The 18352-nt window shown below is 41.7% G+C and overlaps 2 protein-coding genes across 2 annotated transcripts in view; both read left to right on the top strand.

Moving 5' to 3' along the window:
- LOC127644879 (NACHT, LRR and PYD domains-containing protein 3-like) overlaps positions 1-18352 on the top strand; it is a 178077-nt gene that overhangs the window by 95825 nt on the left and 63900 nt on the right.
- LOC127644928 (gastrula zinc finger protein XlCGF49.1-like) lies at positions 7438-16392 on the top strand. Its single transcript, XM_052128384.1, has 3 exons — positions 7438-7552; positions 15064-15225; positions 15663-16392. Exons 2-3 carry the CDS (start codon positions 15129-15131, stop codon positions 16334-16336), a joined length of 771 nt encoding a protein of 256 aa, XP_051984344.1. The 5' UTR covers positions 7438-7552; positions 15064-15128; the 3' UTR covers positions 16337-16392.

Below are 18352 nucleotides of genomic sequence, written 5' to 3'. Positions count from 1 at the left end.
TTTATTTGTTTTCCATTCAAACCATTGTCAAGGAGTTTCTGAATGTCTTTTATGACCTCCTCAATAAAATCCAAATGGTTTTGTGGGACTGTTAAGTGTCAGCGTTAAAGGAAACACACTGATGGGTGGCAGGTGAATGGCACAGAGGATGGGCCATAGATGTGCCCTGCTGCTTTTAAAAATGGGCAGTCCATCTATATTAAATTAGAGTTACAACATGCTAACTCTTTCAGGTATTTCCCTTGGGTAGTGCTGCAGCTGCACATTAAGGCTCTCTCTTAAGTTAAAATGGACACACTCCATTCCTGACTTTACCACTGTTTTAATCAGACTGGGCACATTTGCTGTGGTCCAATTCCGAGTGTGATTGTTCCCGATGCCCCCCGCAGCATTGATCAGGTTTCACACTCCCTTGTTTTTATCGATCCCCGGTCCATTTGCATTCATCTACGTCATCACAAACACGCATGGTGAACACAACGCGACTCATCATACTTTCTGTTTTTTTTATTTTTATTTTGGTTCCATTATGCACAGCAGAGTGAACGACAACTGCATATATGTGTGCTTCATGGTGTAAGTCATCAGATGTCCAGGGGAAGGTGGCTTGCTGCTGCTCGCAAACTGTTTTTTTGAGGAGACAGCTGATTGCAAGGAATTCATTAGCATCTTTGTTTACACTGCACACTTACGCTATATTTATAAGGTGGATAGATAGACAGAACGACAGACAATATTTATAGTGTTGATTGTACTTGTATTTCATTGTGTTGTCATACATTTTTTAGGACTTTCAGGAATGTGTGGATCCTCGTGTGTTGTCGAAATTAATGATGTCGTCATCAGCTAAAACGCATGCGCAGGTTACTTTACTTCCTGAACGAGTGCGCACCCGAGTCCAAATTGCTTTCACATTCGTGCTACGGTTCCGTTGTAAGCGAACCACCTCCTATAAGTAGTCTCGGGTTCGGTACCACGGTGCGCACCCCGGTGACAGCTTTCACATTACCAATTTTTCATGCGAACCGTACTCTGTTTCGAACTAAACTGCCAGTGTAAAAGCACTCTTGGAATTTTCAGCAATGTTCTTGTTGTAGATGTCCTTTTTCATTCCCCTGAGAGGTCAATGACCTTTTTTAATGGGGTGTTTTGTTTCCCATTCTTGCAGAAACACTGCGTGAAGCTGGAGATATTTAATCTTTACACGCAGACTCCAAACTGTAACATTGTAAAATATGTTCCTCAGTGTTGTTTTTCTTCCCTTTTTATTGTTCCTATTTCAATAAATCCATTTACCCAGATATTCCTTTCATTGTTCCTATTGTAATAAAACTATTTGCTCTGTGTGACAGGGCGGAGGGCGGGGCCGGGTCGTGATTCTACACACCCGGTCCATTATCAGGCTAATCAAGCACCTGAGTGGGATAAAGGCCGACTGCGGTCGGTGGTGCGACAGAAAGAGAACGTTTACGGGGAGCTGTCCATCATATGTGTGTGTTTCTGTCGTTTATTAAACTATTATTTATATTGTCAAACTGGTTTCCTTTCCATTGAACTGCTTTACACTCTGTTAATTTAATTTGTTTTTGTTTTAATAACCATTTGTCCTATTATTTAAATGTTTTTCCTGTTTTATAACACTGTTGTTTTGTTTTACCCAAAAGATTACGGCCTAACAATGCTTACATTTTTTTTTGTTTTTTACCATTGCATATTTATATAGTGTTTTACCTAACATCATTCCCAGTAAGCTGGGTACAGGACAGTTTGGCCACTTCATTCATGTGGTGTAACTGTTTGGCCAGTATTCGTCCAGATTTTCTAAATGTTTTATTACTATCGGTGCCTTTAGCATATTATGCAGATCCCCACAGTTCCTTTCAGAGACAGGGCAGTATTTGGTACTAAACATATAGTCTTACAACTGATCCCTTTTATGTTACAATTGTAAGATGACAAGATTCATGATTGTGCACTGTAAAATTGTCAATAAGAGTAAAGAAATACTGATTAAGCACAACATGATTCAGCAAATGTGGGTAACAAACATTTGTCAGGTGAGATCTGTGTGTGATATTGTTAATGCGCTTAAACGCACTTGTAAATGCTGTTTGAAAGTGTTTCCAACACTACACATTCCCTATCAGACTAGTATTGCTTCAAATCCTGAAATGGGTGTTCAAGATAAGGCAGACAGTGTTGGAGGCCTTTCATGAGCATGTAAGCAAACATTAAACACATTGCATGAGCTTCCTCTACTGTCTGACTATAATAATGTCATATTTTCTCATGTTTGTGGAGTTAACTCATCAAAGGGCGAATTGAACACAAATTGAATCTTTAAATTGTGCAAGCCCTTGATTTCTGTGGATGACTGTAGAATGTGTACATATCAAAATCAAGCAAGATGGTTTATTTACTGCTATGAAAGGTTGAATTTTTAATGTGTATAAGCCACTGATGCATTTTCACCTGAAATTATATTCCTCCTTACTGGTATAGAAAAGAGAACGTTCTGTATATGTTCTTGGGGAAAAAAAACTCCCTGCAATGTTCTGGGACGGTTGTTTTTTGTAACCAAAAAATAACTGTCCCAGAACATTGCAGGGAGTTTTTTTTCCCCAAGAACATATAAAATATAAAAAACTTACAGGGAACGTTCCTAGAACGTTATTATTTGGTTCCCAAAAAAATAACCAAACTGGAACCAGCAGGGAAGTTTGCTGAACATTCTGAGGTCACAATTTTGCAGAACTATAATGGAATAAGTTGCTATTTTTACAACTGCATTTTTAAGCTGTTTGAAATATGGAAATATACAGGCTGTTTTACTGTTTCTCCACCAGAGGGAGAAATGTCTTCAAAGAAACCTAACATTTATATTTTTACAGATAAATAAATTATTAAATTTGTTTTCATGAACTGTTGTCTTTAATCTCTATTGTGCAACGTTTTCAGAACTGAAACTACAACCATGCAAACACTTTATCAAATAAATGATCAGCTCAACTGGTTACACATCTTTAGTGTATTTATTATGTATTGTTGCTTCTTCCCCGAACTCAACTTATATACTCATCCATCCATCCATCTATCCATCCATCTTCAACCGCTTATCCGAAGTCAGGTCGTGGGGGCAGCAGGTCCAGCAGGGGGCCCCAAGCTTTCCTATCCCAAGCCACATTGACCAGCTCTGACTGGGGGACCCCGAGGCGTTCCCAGGACAGTGTGGAGATCTCTCCACCTAGTCCTGGGTCTTCCCCGAGGCCTCCTCCCAGCTGGATGTGCCGCTGGTATTCGCGACCTAGTTCTTTCTGTCATAACCCAGCCTTCATGACCATAGGTGGGGGTAGGAGCGAAAATTGACCGGTAGATCGAGAGCTTTGCCTTCTGGCTCAACTCTCTTTTCATTTCAAAGGTGCGATAGAGCGAGTGCAAAACCGCCCCCTCTGCCCCGATTCTCCGGCCAACATCCCGCTCCATTGTCCACTCACTCGTGAACAAGACCTTATCCGAGGTACTTGAACTCCTTCACTTAAGGCAATACCTCCTTCCCTACCCGGAGTATGCACTCCATCGTTTTCCTGCTGAGAACCATGGCCTCAGACTTAGAGGTGCTAATCCTCATCCCAGCCGCTTCACACTCGATAGCCAAGCGATCTAGTGAGAGCTGAAGGTCACGGACCGATGATAACATGCAAAAAGCAGCGATGAGATATCCAGCCCACCGATCCGCACCCCTTCCCCACCCCAACTACGCCTCGATATCCTGTCCATGAATATCACAAACAGGATTGGTGACAAAGCGCAGCCCTGACGGAGACCAACCCCCACATGGAACAAACTCGACTTTGTGCTGAGGACCCGGACACAGCTCTCGCTTTGGACGTACAGGGATTGGATCGCCCTTAGAAGAGACCCCCTCACCCCGGACTCCCGCAGCACATCCCACAGTATCTCCCGGGGGACCTGGTCGTACGCCTTCTCCAGATCCACAAAACACATGTAGACTGGATGGGCATACTCCCAGGCCCCCTCCAGGATCCTTGCGAGAGTAAAGATCTGGTCTGTCATTCCACGGCCAGGACGGAACCCACATTGTTCCTCTTCAATCTGAGGTTCGACAATCAGCCGAACCCTCCTCTCCAGCACCTTGGAGTTGTTGTTGTAGTTGGAACACACTCTCTGGTCCCCCTTTTTGAAGAGGTTTTTTTATACTCATATTTTTTTTATTTCTCCATAAAACAGTTTAACCACAAACTGAACTTAGCTTAAATAAATGTGATTGGTGGGCCGACGATGGCTGTCGTTCATTCGTTCTCTTTATAATGAATGCTACGCAATATAGGGAGTGATTTCTGATTGTTCTGAAGGGAACTAACCAGCTGATTACAGTCACCTGACACTCGGCATCGTCTAATTGTTGGTTTAATAAATATTAACTTTATATGATATGCAAATCTACTACCCTTGTTTATTTGAGCACTTGGATTTTTCAAGCACGACCATTTATCAAAACAGAAAATGTTAAATATTGTTAAAAAGTTCAGTTTGTAATGATCCTACTGAATGGCCATCATAATTGTATTAAATTTGAAGTCCCTGTGAAGGCATTAATTATGCTGTTCAGAGCGCAATATTAGGGTGACCATACGTCGTCTTTATCCCGGTTATGTCCTCTTTTTCGTACCTTAAAAAAGCATCTGGCTGGGATTTCTAAATTTGTGAAAATGTCCGGGATTCGGCTTTAGTTGCATTATGATGTGCATCTGGTCTAGTACTTAATTGTGCGCGCACACATATTTGCATTGCTTTAACACCTCTTTGTAAGTCCCGCCTTCTCGCACACCAATTAGTCAATTATAAGAGGCTTGCCGCAACTATTGGCCAAAATCCTGCCTGTCAGTCTCTCCATGAACAGTTGATTGACAGTAGCAGCAAATGACAGCTGAGTGGAAACAATGCCCAAACAAAATTCCATGCTATCGTCCAAGTCGAGATCTGTGGGAAGCAGAATGTATGACATGTAAAGCTGGTACTTATGTGTCAGTTGCTAATAAAGGTGCAAGTGATTTATAAGCACAAATTAACTCTGCAAAGCATAAAGGGTCAGCAAAAGGTGAAAGTTAATCAGGGAAATTAACGGACACATATTTTGCAACCAGGTAAAATTGTTAAAACATTGCTTTATTTTCCATAGCCATTCAAAATAATAGTAATAGTAAATGAAAGTACAAAGAGCCATCAAGGTCTATCAGGACAGTCACATATCTTTAAAAACGTGGCCGCCATCGACCAATCAGTTTCATCAGCTTTTATATGAGGTTAAATAAGGCAGATTGGAACAAAACTTGGAAGGCCTATTTGTCTCTTGGCATATGAGGTCTGTGCAAAATTTTAAAAACATTGTCCACTGGGAGGCCCTATCGTGCATTTTATGTGTATTTTATATACTGCTATGTTTCACAAAGAAACACGTTATTCATACCATATTGTAGATCTCCTCATTCTGAACAACTTTGCCTAAGGACCATTGGTGTGAATCAAAATGCTCAATAAATACATGAGATTATTTTAAATGATTACTTTTTCGAACTAGTCCAAGGCCGTTCACACGATCGGTACCAAACCAGTGCAGAAAGTTTCTCTGGAGTCCCAAAATGAATCTTGTTATTCATACACTTATTCAATGTATTTGAATAAGTTATCAAATACATTTTTTAATTTTGATTTATCCTCAAACGTTACGCCAAAATGTTCATAATGGGCATGGACACTTTTAAAAAATAGTTATAACTCTTGAACAGAATCAGATATTGACTTTTCAAAAAAAAAAAATTAGCATGTAGTGTCTGTGTCTAAGGTGCCATCAAGGACAGTCTATAAGGAGAGTCACATAACTCGAAAAACATGGCAGATATCAACAAAATCAATTTTAGAAGCTGTTTGATCTAGTCTGTTCACCTGATCGGAACCAAGCCAATGCAGAAAGATTCTCTGGAGTCCCATTATTAATAATTATAAAAAACTATTAACCTTCAATTCAATGTTGCAAAGCTATACGAAAACATAAGATGTGGGCATTGCCACTTTTACTTAAACAGTTATAACTCTTGAATGGAATGAGATATTTTCACAAAGCTTGAGACACTTCTGTATGGGGTCATTCGGAGGACACATTAAACAAAATTACATACCTTTGCCTCTTGGTGGCGCTATAACAGTCAGGAATGTAAAAATACCATATCTGTGTGATACCGCACCTGATGTTTCACAAAATTAAGGCACTTTAACATTGTTTTAGTTGTTTTCAGGCTATTCTAATAAATACTTAATATCTTTTGCATGTGAACTTTAAGGACCTTAAGGCTTGAACCCTGTTAATCGCTGCTTGCAGCTATATACTTTTGTATTTAAAGTCCAAATCTTGATTTTGCAATCTCTACCTTCTTCACCTGGTGGAATTCATTGTTACAATGTAAATGTACCTTAATACATAAACGTTTCAAAGCCTTTTAACTCTCTTAAACATGTTAATGTTTTTCCCCCACATGGGTTTAATACTCATTCCTGCCTTCAGGGATAACCAGTGAGTATTTCACAGAGTGTGTGTATGTTAGAAACTCCGCTGGTAGATTTGAAACTACTTCAAATCAAGACAAGAAATAAAGGTACAGATCTATTGAGTGAGTTTTATAGATGCGAGGACTCAATAAAGACCATGTACAGGTTTTTACAGATGAATAATAGGATCCAATAACAGGAAACAAGGGCTATGCATTTGTAGTTCCTAGAGGTGAGATGTGCAGATGGACCTCAAACTGCCTAAGTGTAGATACTGCTGTGTTATATGCCATATTGATGGCTATAGAATGGGTTGAGCAAAACAAACCAAACAAAGTCCTAGTCTGTAGTGATTCAGTCTCTGCCCTGTGCAGTCTCATGTCAGGTGTGACCAGTAATCATCAGGATTTACTTTATTAAGTAATGTCAATACACTCAAGAATAAGGAAACAAGGTACTGAGGTCTTATTCATTTGGGTTCCCACTCATACAGGCATTATGGGTAATGAAAGAGTGGACAAACTAGCCAAACAAGCAGTCAAACAAGCTGTACACTTCACATAATAGGGAAACACCAACCAGCTTTTGTGACCATTGTCAGATATCAGAAACTGTAGAGAATGTGCTTGTTATCTGCAGGAAATATGAAGTAGAGAGAAAGGACATGATGGAAGAAATGAAAAGATTAGGACTAACAGGAACAGGAATAAAGAGAATACTGGAGTGTGGTGAATGTGGACAAGGCAGAAGATGATTGAACAGCTTCCTAATAAGAACAGGATTGATTGACAATGTAGGAGTTAAATATCACCAGAAGATGGCAGTAGTGCAACATTTAGGATGCAAGCTGCCGTTAAAACCCAAAGAAGAAGAAGAATGCTGAACAAGAAGAAGAGCGAAGTAGCTGCACAAGCAAGTGTTGATTCATGCTGATTTTGTCTATTCATCTAAAGTCCTGTTTGAGGAAAGTCCTTTGTTTAACACTTATGTAAGTTAACAGTTTAAATGTGTTAATACTCGTATGGGCACATTTTTGTATTTAATCTTTCTTTCTAAGGTCTTGTGAGTAACTGTGCTGGATAAAGGAAATGTTTGTTTGATGCTGGATTGTTTAAAACAGCTTATGTCTGTTAAATTGACTCTTATGGTTTGTATTGGGACTTTGTGTATGACTGGCCTTTTTGAGACTTTCATTATTGAGGCTTATTTGAATTATAAAGGATCTGTTCCTTGTTTTCATCATAATTTCATCTTCTGCAACACATTTAATGCTGCCTGCATTCATGTATACACTTTAAAGAAAACCCAGTTACACCTCAGAATGTGAAACAACTCTCGAAATGGGCGGGAAAGTATGTAAATATCTTGGCGGTATTGTGGGCAGGAGGAGGGAAAATGGAAGATGGTCAAGAGCTACTTCCAAAAACACACACAACAGAGATGACGGAACCTCACATTATGAGTGCAGATGAAAACAAAAGAGTTTGGGGACATATATTAATCATGGGACAAATGTGTGAGGAGTTAAGGCAATAGAACAGTTTGAAAATCTGTAAAACGTTTTGGATATTTTGTTCATACTTTTGAGAATGAAGTAAGAACAGCAGATATTATCACCAAAACCGGCACTGCTTTAAGACGTTTCGATATAAGAGTGTTAAAGTAAAAAAGTAATGTAATTTTTTTTTTAAGTATTGACACAATACTTAAGCATAGTATGTTTTAACATGACTCTGAAATCACTCTAAAATTGTTAAAATCTATACTTGCCTGTGTTAAGTTATCCAGTATTTCAACTCCATTGTTATGAAGACGTAACACCGGTAAACAATTAATCCCCAAAACTTGATGTAAAGTAGATCAAAAATAGAGTAGACATGACAACATTTTTGCAATTAAAAATGTATGTGCTGTATAACACGTTTGGCTGCAGTGTTCCAGTGAAATGTCCAGCTGGAGGTGCAAAAAGTGAGTAAAATAGTGGTGTATTCACATGATATTTTAAGGTGAATTTTAGATGGATGTATTTAAAACATACCTAACCTAAAACTTTTGCCTGATCCTTAACCATTAGTGTTTTAAAATATAAATGAGATGTTAAAAAAAGACATCCTTACCACATCAACACCTAAACTTAACCATTAGTGTTTTAAAATGCAGAAGCAAAATTAAAAATCTAATTTTCTGAAGCAACCACCTCATTTTGTGTGGCTTCTATGAATCTGTTGTGTCACACATCAGCATGAGCTCATAGCTGGACTTGAATTGTGGTCCTCTGACACTAAATCCAGTGCTCTATCAGGTGAGCTAGCGCGCAAACAATTCAATGTAGAGTTAGTGTAGGTTGGTCTGTAACACAAGATATAAAAGTGTGTCAATATCATAAAATAGCAGGATCTGAGTAATAGAGAAAATAAGTATTTATAAGTCATAATCAGCCAATAAAGTCATTATTTTTTGTGAAAATCAATAAAACACACAGTTGTAGCGCCTCTAGTGTTCATTTCACCTGGAAACTGCAGGGAATTGCACCTAGAGACTAGGGCTGCACGATTTGTACAAAAAGTCATATTGCGATTATTTCAAAAAATATTATGATAGACAAAAAATAAAGGTAATGTTTTTCACATACCAAAAGGATACTGAGGTTTTCACACTTGAGTCCTCTTAAAAAGAACCAAACTGAGACCTTTTTTTATTCTCCCACAAACAAATTAATAGATATATAAACAGTGAAACAAAGAAAAAATATATTCAAGTCTTCTTTATATTCAAATTGTACCCATTCACTGTGTACCAGTTGTTCATTTTGTGATAGGGTTACAGCCCATTCATTATCATAATTAGTTTTGAAACCCAGTCAACTTTAATAATAGGGATGCTCCAATCAGGATTTTAACATAGGATACTGATCTTATTTATTTATTTTTCATTTAATAATCCAATGCTGATCATTTAACTTTTTATCAGCAGCTTTCTCAAAACTGGTTATATGTAAACTTTCGGCTCAGTGTCACTGTTAACTGAGTTTCCCTGTTTCCCTAGTTGTTGCCTAGGTTTTGCTGTCAAAAATACTGTTGGATTATTGAATAATTAAATAAACACAAAATATAAGTCTTAAAAGCAAGTAGGCTTATACAAACTATTCTCCACTGTATATAAGATAGTCCTAAAGAAGTTTGAAACTGAAAGCTTTGGATAGTTTTTCACCATTTTTAAAAAAATAATTTTTATATATATTTCATTTAAAAATGCATTATAGTATCTAAATATTTTATATAAATTTATTATATGAACGTTCCTTCCTTTTCATTTTGTTGGATGTAGGAAATATTAGTTCCACTTTCACTTGCTGCCACTGGGAGTGTATTAAGGGCACATTAAAGATGTTGAATTATACCCCATCTTGTATTCCACAATATTATTGAATTATACCCCATATTGTATTCCTTCTTTTCCCAAGATGGCGGCGTGGTAGCACGCAGCGGCCACTCCGGATCCACAATGGTGCTATTTTTGTTAAAAAAGCCCGACTTTTGCAACACATGGACATCGGAGCAACCGGTGTTCGTGTCTACCATCGCCAGACACTACTGAAATATAAGACTCATGCAAAAACCAATCTGCATGATGACCTGCAGGAGGCGCTACGCGTACTCGGCTTGCTGCGGAGACCAGGCCTCCAGCCCTCGGCGTCGCCTGATGCCGGTGGCCGGGGGAGAGGACGACGTAAGCAGTGTGCGAGAAAGCGGAAGTGCGGAAAGAGGGCGGGGGTCCATGCTAGGCTAAAAACAAACCCTAGCCGGCCGGCTCTCCCGTCTGTCCTGCTCTCAAATGTTTGCTCCCTGGACAATAAACTGGACTATATCCGACTCCAGCAGGCTACGCAGCGTGAGTTTAGAGACTGCTGAGTCTTTGTTTTCACGGAGACGTGGCTCAGCGACAGAGTTCCGGATGCCGCCATTCAGCTAGACGGGCTCGCCTCGTTTCGTGCCGACAGAAATACAGCTCTCTGCGGTAAGACTCGCGGTGGTGGCTTGTGTGTTTACATCAACACGGAATGGTGCAAGAACTCTATGCTAGTCTCTAGTTACTGTTCATCGCTGTTGGAGCTTGTGACTGTTAGATGCAGACCTTTTTATCTACCACGGAATTCACCACTGTTTGCATAACCGAGTTTACATTCCCCCAGCGCTAACACTAAGGAAGCGCTCTGTGAACTGTATGGGGCTATGAGTGAACTGCAGAACGCTCACCCCGACGGACTGTTTATTGTCGCCGGAGATTTCAACCATGCAAATCTCAAGACAGTGCTCCCTAAATTCCATCAGTATGTGGACTTTGCAACAAGAGGGGCGAACGCGCTTGATCTTGTTTACACAAACATCCCAGGCGCTGACGGGCGGAGCCCCGCCCCACCTCGGCTACTCAGACCACATCTCTGTTATGTTAATTCCAGCATACAGACCGCTCATCAGATGCACAAAACCGCTTCAGAAGCAGGTGAAAACCTGGCCAGCAGGAGCCATCTCTGCTCTTCAGGACTGTTTTGAGTGTACTGACTGGCACATGTTCAGGGAGGCTGCAACATATGGCGATTCTACCAACTTGGAGGAATACACAGCATCAGTGACCAGCTACATCAGCAAGTGCATTGATTATGTCACTTTCTCCAAGACCATCACCACACGCTCCAACCAGAAGCCGTGGATGACTGCGGAGGTGCGCACGATGCTGAGGTCCCGAGACTCCGCCTTCAGAGCAGGCGATAAGGCAGCCCTAAGAACAGCTAGGGCCAAACTGTCACGGGCAATCAGAGAGGCAAAGCGCGCTACGCCCAGAGAATCCACAGTCACTTCCAGGACAGCGGTGACACGCGGCGCATGTGGCAGGGCATCCAGGCCATCACCAACTACAGGACAACATCAGTTGCCTGTGACAAAGATGCCTCCCTTCCAGATGCGCTGAACGACTTCTACGCTCGGTTTGAAGTGCAGAACGACGTGATAGCGAGGAAGTCCACCCCTCCTCCCAACGACCAGGTGCTCTGTCTTACCACGGCAGATGTGAGGAAAACTCTACGTAGAGTCAACCCACGGAAGGCTGCTGGACCAGACAACATTCCTGGCAGAGTGCTCAGAGGATGTGCAGACCAGCTAGCAGATGTTCTTACCGACATCTTCAACATCTCTCTGAGCAGCGCCGTTGTTCCAACGTGCTTCAAGGCCACCACCATCATCCCCATGCCAAAGAAGTCTTCAGTGTCCTGCCTCAACGACTACCGTCCCGTCGCGACTTACACCCATCATCATGAAGTGCTTCGAGAGGCTCGTCATGAGGCAGATTAAGACCCAGCTGCCCCCCACTAGACCCACTGCAGTTTGCGTGATCGTTCAAACCGTTCAACGGACGATGCCATCACCACAACCCTCCATCTGGCCCTCACCCACCTAGACAATAAGGACTCATACGTTCGAATGCTGTTCATAGATTTCAGCTCAGCATTCAACACAATCATTCCCCAGCACCTGATTGGAAAGCTGAACCTGCTGGGCCTGGACACCTCCCTCTGCAACTGGATCCTGGACTTCCTGACTGGGAGACCTCAGTCAGTCCGGATCGGGAACAGCATCTCCACCACCACCACACTGAGCACTGGGGCCCCCAGGGCTGTGTGCTCAGTCCACTGCTGTTCACTCTGCTGACTCACGACTGTGCAGCAATGCACAGCTCGAATCACATCATCAAGTTCGCCGATGACACCGACCGTGGTGGGTCTCATCAGCAAGAACAACGAGTCAGCCTACAGAGAGGAGGTGCAGCAGCTGACGAACTGGTGTAGAGCCAACAACCTGTCCCTGAATGTCGACAAAACAAAAGAGATGGTTGTTGACTTTAGGAGAGCACAAGGTGAACACACTCCGCTGAACATCGACGGCTCCTCTGTGGAGATCGTCAAGAGCACCAAATTCCTTGGTGTTCACCTGGCGGAGAACCTCACCTGGTCCCTCAACACCAGCTCTATCACCAAGAAAGCCCAGCAGCGTCTCTACTTTCTTCGAAGGCTGAGGTAAGCACATCTCCCAACCCCCATCCTCACTACATTCTATAGAGGGACTATTGAGAGCATCCTGAGCAGCTGCATCACTGCCTGGTTTGGGACTTGCACCGTTTCGGACCGCAAAGCCCTGCAGAGGATAGTGAGGACAGCTGAGAAGATCATTGGGGCTCTCTTCCCTCCATCAAAGACATTTACAAAAAACACTGTATCCACAAAGCAACCAGCATTGTGGACTGACCCCACACACCCCTCACACAAACTCTTTACCCTCCTCCCGTCTGGCAAGAGGTACCGAAGCATTCGGGCCCTCACGGCCAGACTGTGTAACAGCTTCTTCCCCAAGCCATCAGACTCCTCAATACTCAGAGACTGGTTTGACATACACGTGTCCTGAGTTGCACTTTAATTACTGTCACTTTATAACTGTCTGCTACCTCAATAACTGCTATGTGCATAGAACATTATCTCATAGTATGTTATGTTTACATTTTTAGAAACTGTCATCTTTTTGCACTACTGAGTACTGGTCGGCGCTGCACTGTCTATTGTCCTGTTCATTGTCAGTAATTTGTTGTACTGTCCTGTACTTTTTGCACATGTTTGCACATGCACTTTATATAGGTATATATAGGTAGTTTATATAGGTATTTTATTTCGTTGTGTAGTCTCATGTGGTCCTATGTTGGTCCTTTGTTGTTTTTATGTAGCACCATGGTCCTGGAGGAACGTTGTCTCGTTTTGCTGTGTACTGTACTAACTGTATATGGTTGAAACGACAATAAAAACCACTTGACTTGACTTATGATGAAACCTGTGCCTGGTGGAGACTGAGATGCTGATGATAAAAAAAAAAAACACTTCACAAGGGACGCACCAGTGTAAATAAAGTGCTTAGCGCATGTAAGCAAACTGAACCAAACTCTGAGCACTTCTGTTACTCTTAAGCGTGACATGGAGTTGTGGAGCACAGTACTGCTCTAAAAACACTGTAATAATGCTCTAACTTAATATAGACTGGACAGAGCAGTGCAAATAAACTTTAAAGCGAGCAGACAATTTATTGATTTAATTCGCATCCCTTTGTGATTTAATAATCGCACAAGGTCATATTGTGATTTCGATTTTATTTCAATTAATTGTGCAGCCCAACTAGAGACACATATAACAAGTTTTACAAAAATGTATATAGAGTAACGTTTTCACGATGAGACCAGGTTGCCATTCTAATGTGTGATTTCAATCGTATCTTGTCCATTATTTAACACAGAGTGAAGAAGCGACGGAATCAGTGCTCGTAACAGTCCTCCCTCATAAACAACATGTCCGGAGCGCGATTAGCACATCTGCAGCCAAGAAATGCTCGCGCTGGTCCAGTGATGGATTGCGGTGTGTTTTGTGGAGAGATTTCGATCTGACAATGGTATAAAAGTATAGTATAAAAGTCCACTCTCATGTCTGTTTCCCCGAGTGCGGTTGAAGTCACTTTAATGTCCATGAGTTTGAATTCTCTGCTGTTGCTGTAATGCCAGCCCATGCATGAGGCAGCGCTGTGATTGGATAGAAGCTCATTTTTGTGACGTTGCTTTAAAAGCTTTAGAATGTAATGGCTCAATAAAACAAAAAATAACCACTTTCCCCATAACAAACATAACGAGTGCTATCATTGTTTTCAGTGATGTGAAACCTGTACATATCTGTTCACATCTCAAAAAATATGTTTTGGGGTTTCATGACCCCTTAAATGATGCATTCGGGAAAGGACTATTTTTTAAAGCCAAATTATGAGCATTTATTGTTTTGTAATCTTCAATATTTACATTTATGCATTTGGCAGACAATTTTATCCAAAGCGACTTAGAGACCTTATTACAGGGACAATCCCCTAGGAGCAACCTGGAGTTGTGCCTTGCTCAAGGACACAATGTTGGTGTTACGAGTCAGACGAGGAGTGAGGATCTACATGCAGTTTTAATGGGAAAACAAAAGATGAACCGGGTAACTCAGAATATACAAAAACACAGGGAATAAAATAAGACATCCACGAGGGGAAAACCAAAATATAAAAAAGAGACACATCTACGAAGGGCACAGGCAGGAACACATTCAGGAACAGACATTGCATTTAACTACTGACAACAAATGGTGAAACAACAGGGTTTAAATACACCAAGGGTAATGACACACAGGTGAGAACAATGAAGTGCTGTTGGCAGTGATGAGGGCAGGGAATTATGGGAAGTGTAGTCCGGGACAGATGACAAGTGAGAAACACAGGGCAGACAACGGGATCGTGACAGGTGGTGGCTGTGGGGATTGAACCGACAACCTTCTGCTTAACAGTTTAGTGCTTTAGCCCACTATGCCACCACCACTCCACAATATGTACATTTTGTGTAATGTTTTTGTTGCTAAAAGAACTGTTTGATCATTTGTTACAGGTGGTTTATAAAGAGGAACAACTGCACGAGTAACCACTGAAGTCTTCTGACATACTATTCCTAAAATGAAGTCTGTTAAAGAAGAGTTTAAAGAGGAGAGTGAAGACATCAGTATTACAGAATCATGTAGAATGAAACATGAAGATACTGAAGAACAAAGAGGTTTGTGTTCATTTTTGATTCTTCATAATGGCTGTTGAGGAACATTGAACAACAAGCTTCCCTTACAAAAAAAAAGTTCAGAAAAATTAGCAGTGAATATTCTCATTATTTTCACACGAGCTAGCAATTTTCCAGAAATGTGTGCCAGACATTGGCAAGTCTTCACCGGTAGTGGTGAACGTGCAGGAAACCTTTGGTTTTGTTCGCCGCAAAAGCTCATCTACATGGTGAAAATAAATAGGCGAGTTTGCAGCAAGTTTGCCAGAACTCTTGGTTTTTGCCGGGTTCACATGAGAATTACAGAACCATCAGCATATAAAAGATCACATTAAGTACTGTATATACTTGGCCTTTGCTGCTTTCTGCCATTTAATTGAGGTTGAATTGTATTTCTTTCTTTTTTTTTTACATCTGTCAATTTACTTTGTTCATTTTAGACTTGACAGAAGTGAAAGAGGAATGTCAAGAACTGAATGACGTGGAGGAGAAACATCAGCATCGAAAGCTTGATAATATCCTGACTGCTTCACCATCTTTTAGTGGCTCAAAGACTGAAAATAATGTCTCAAAGAAAATAATAAAAAAAAGAAGAGACAAAAAGTCTTACACCTGCTCTCAGTGTGGAAAGAGTTTGTCACGAAAAGGACATCTTCAGCGTCACATGAAAATTCACACTGGAGAGAAGCCTTTCACCTGTTCTCAATGTGGAAAGAGTTTTTCACAGAAAGGAACTCTTAAAGCTCACGTAAGAATTCACACTGGAGAGAAGCCTTTCACCTGCTCACTGTGTGGAAAGAGTTTCAAGCAATCAGGCTATCTCACAATTCATCTGCGCTGTCACTCTGGATTAAGACCATTTAACTGTGATCAGTGCGGCAAGACATTTACACAGGCATCACAACTAAAAGCGCACATATCAACTCACACAAATGAGAAGCCTTATGTGTGTTCTCTTTGTGGAAAGAGTTTTGTTGAATCAGGACACCGGAGAGCACATGAGCGAGTGCATACTGGAGAGAAGCCATACCACTGTACTTCATGTGGAAAGAGTTTTAGCTACTCAAGTAATCTAAAGACTCATCAAAAAAAACGTTGTCCAAAACTGTCATAGTGAGCAATGTGAATTTCAGTGCCAAAAAGTATCAGTGATGTGATACTTCTGTATTAATCAAGAATACATTTTTTCTGATCTAAAAATGTGACCTGTGTGAGTGTGTTTATCCTTCAAAAAATTAAATCAGGGGTTCATATATTATGAACAATGGCCTTTCCGTGCATTCTCAATAAGCATTTTTCATACAAAAAGTGTCATTCAACTTCCCTCGCATCTAATTCACTCACAAACTTCACATCTGCTTCTGCGTCACGCACACTCTGTTGATAACGAGTGAGGAGGTTCCTGATTCTGACTGTCAGGACTTCATTTAAGTATGACAGGTTTATTATAATTCATCAAGTGAAATAAAATGGTTGGATATTAAAAACCTTTGAACTGTTACCCCTGTTGCTGACAGATTAGCTATTGTTTAACCGCAGATACTAGTAAATCTACAGATACAGTCCAAACGTTATAAAATGTTCAGTCTAGATGAGGTTTTTTCATGGGTAAATGAACTTTGGTTGGAACTTTTTTGGGAGACTCTGCAAAAACTCAATCATTTAAATGCATAGTCCAGTAATAATAATAGCCACACAATGAAGATGGGTCGGCACTCTAAGAACTTGTAATATTGCATTTATTTAATTGTCATTTTCACATTAATGTTTAAAAACCAGCGTGACCGTTGTAAATAGCAGCACTTACAGTAAGCACATGTTGAGGGGAAAACACATCCAAAACTCTTTAAAAACTGCAAACGTTGACCTCTTGACATTGGTATGATATCTGTTAATGCAGCATTATGGAATGAATATCTGCATGTAAAGGAATATTCCGTGTCAATACAAGTTCCCTGTCTGTCACTCTCTCGACGTTGTGTCGAAGAAGCGACACTAGGGGTCTCTCTTGAGCGCCGAATATGCCTCTGATCTATGAAAAAAGGCCAATGGGAATTAGGCAGACAGTATTTGAATACCCTGCCCCAGACATACGGTATAAAAGCAGGCAAATACGTCGAGTTCATTCAGAAATCTTCTTCGGAGCCGATGGTCGTGTTGCAGTCAGCTGCAAGTTACACACCTGTTCCTGTTTTCCTCTGACACTTGCCTGTTGGATTCGATGGCGCATTACATCGGCTTTCTCCTTCTCTGCACGGCAGTGCAGTTTGCCCCTGGGCGCTTCGACAGCGCAAGAAACTAAAAGAGTTATAAAGAGTGATTTTCTCTATAAGCGTTATTTCCTCTAAAAGAGCAAATACGCAGCTGGCGTTGAACGTCCTTATCAGGACACATCTTTTTAAAGATGCCCTTCCACCCCTGCGTAGTTCCTGAATGCGGTAGAGTGCTTTCCACTTCAGACAGCCACAGGCGTTGTCTCGTGTGTCTGGGTTGCGATCACACCGAGGCAGCGTTTGTCGATGGTTCATGTTCTCACTGCAAGTCGCAGTCGCGGCTTGCTTTCAACTGAAAGCACGCCACTCCAGCCGCCCCCCGCATTGCTCCTTCTTCCCATGGGATTGAGTACAGTGCGGCTGGCGATGGAGGCGATCTGGGGATGGCAGCGGGTGCAGTTCCGCCGGGTACAGCCCCTCGGACCACCCGCCCCCTGGCACACTCGTTGACTCCCGTCCATGCTCGAGGCAACAGCGGCTCGCCTCACGGCCAATCTGTCTATCCTCTAGAGCTTGAGGTGGATGAGCTCACCACTGCATCAGAGAGCGCGGTGTCTGACACTGAAGACTCCCCTGGGCTGCCGCCTTCGGGCCTGCATGCCCAGGTTGAGGCCGATGCGCAGATGACTGATATGCGCATGGACCCAGGGACCAAGACGTTAGCTCCGGAGCAGGTAAGCAGACTGCTCCGTCCCCCGGTGGAGGGCCAGGTGGAGAATCATTTGTTGGATTTATTTCATTTGCCGGTACCCACATTCTCAATAAAAGAGCTATTTCCTTTGTCCCTGGGTCATCTGGCCCGCAAATGCCATTCTCACGCTGGACACGGTCCCTCAGGCCCACGACTGTTCCCTGGC

This window comes from Xyrauchen texanus, chromosome 6, assembly GCF_025860055.1.
Source record: "Xyrauchen texanus isolate HMW12.3.18 chromosome 6, RBS_HiC_50CHRs, whole genome shotgun sequence".
NCBI lineage: Eukaryota > Metazoa > Chordata > Actinopteri > Cypriniformes > Catostomidae > Xyrauchen > Xyrauchen texanus.
This window is presented reverse-complemented; position numbering and strand designations above follow the sequence as displayed.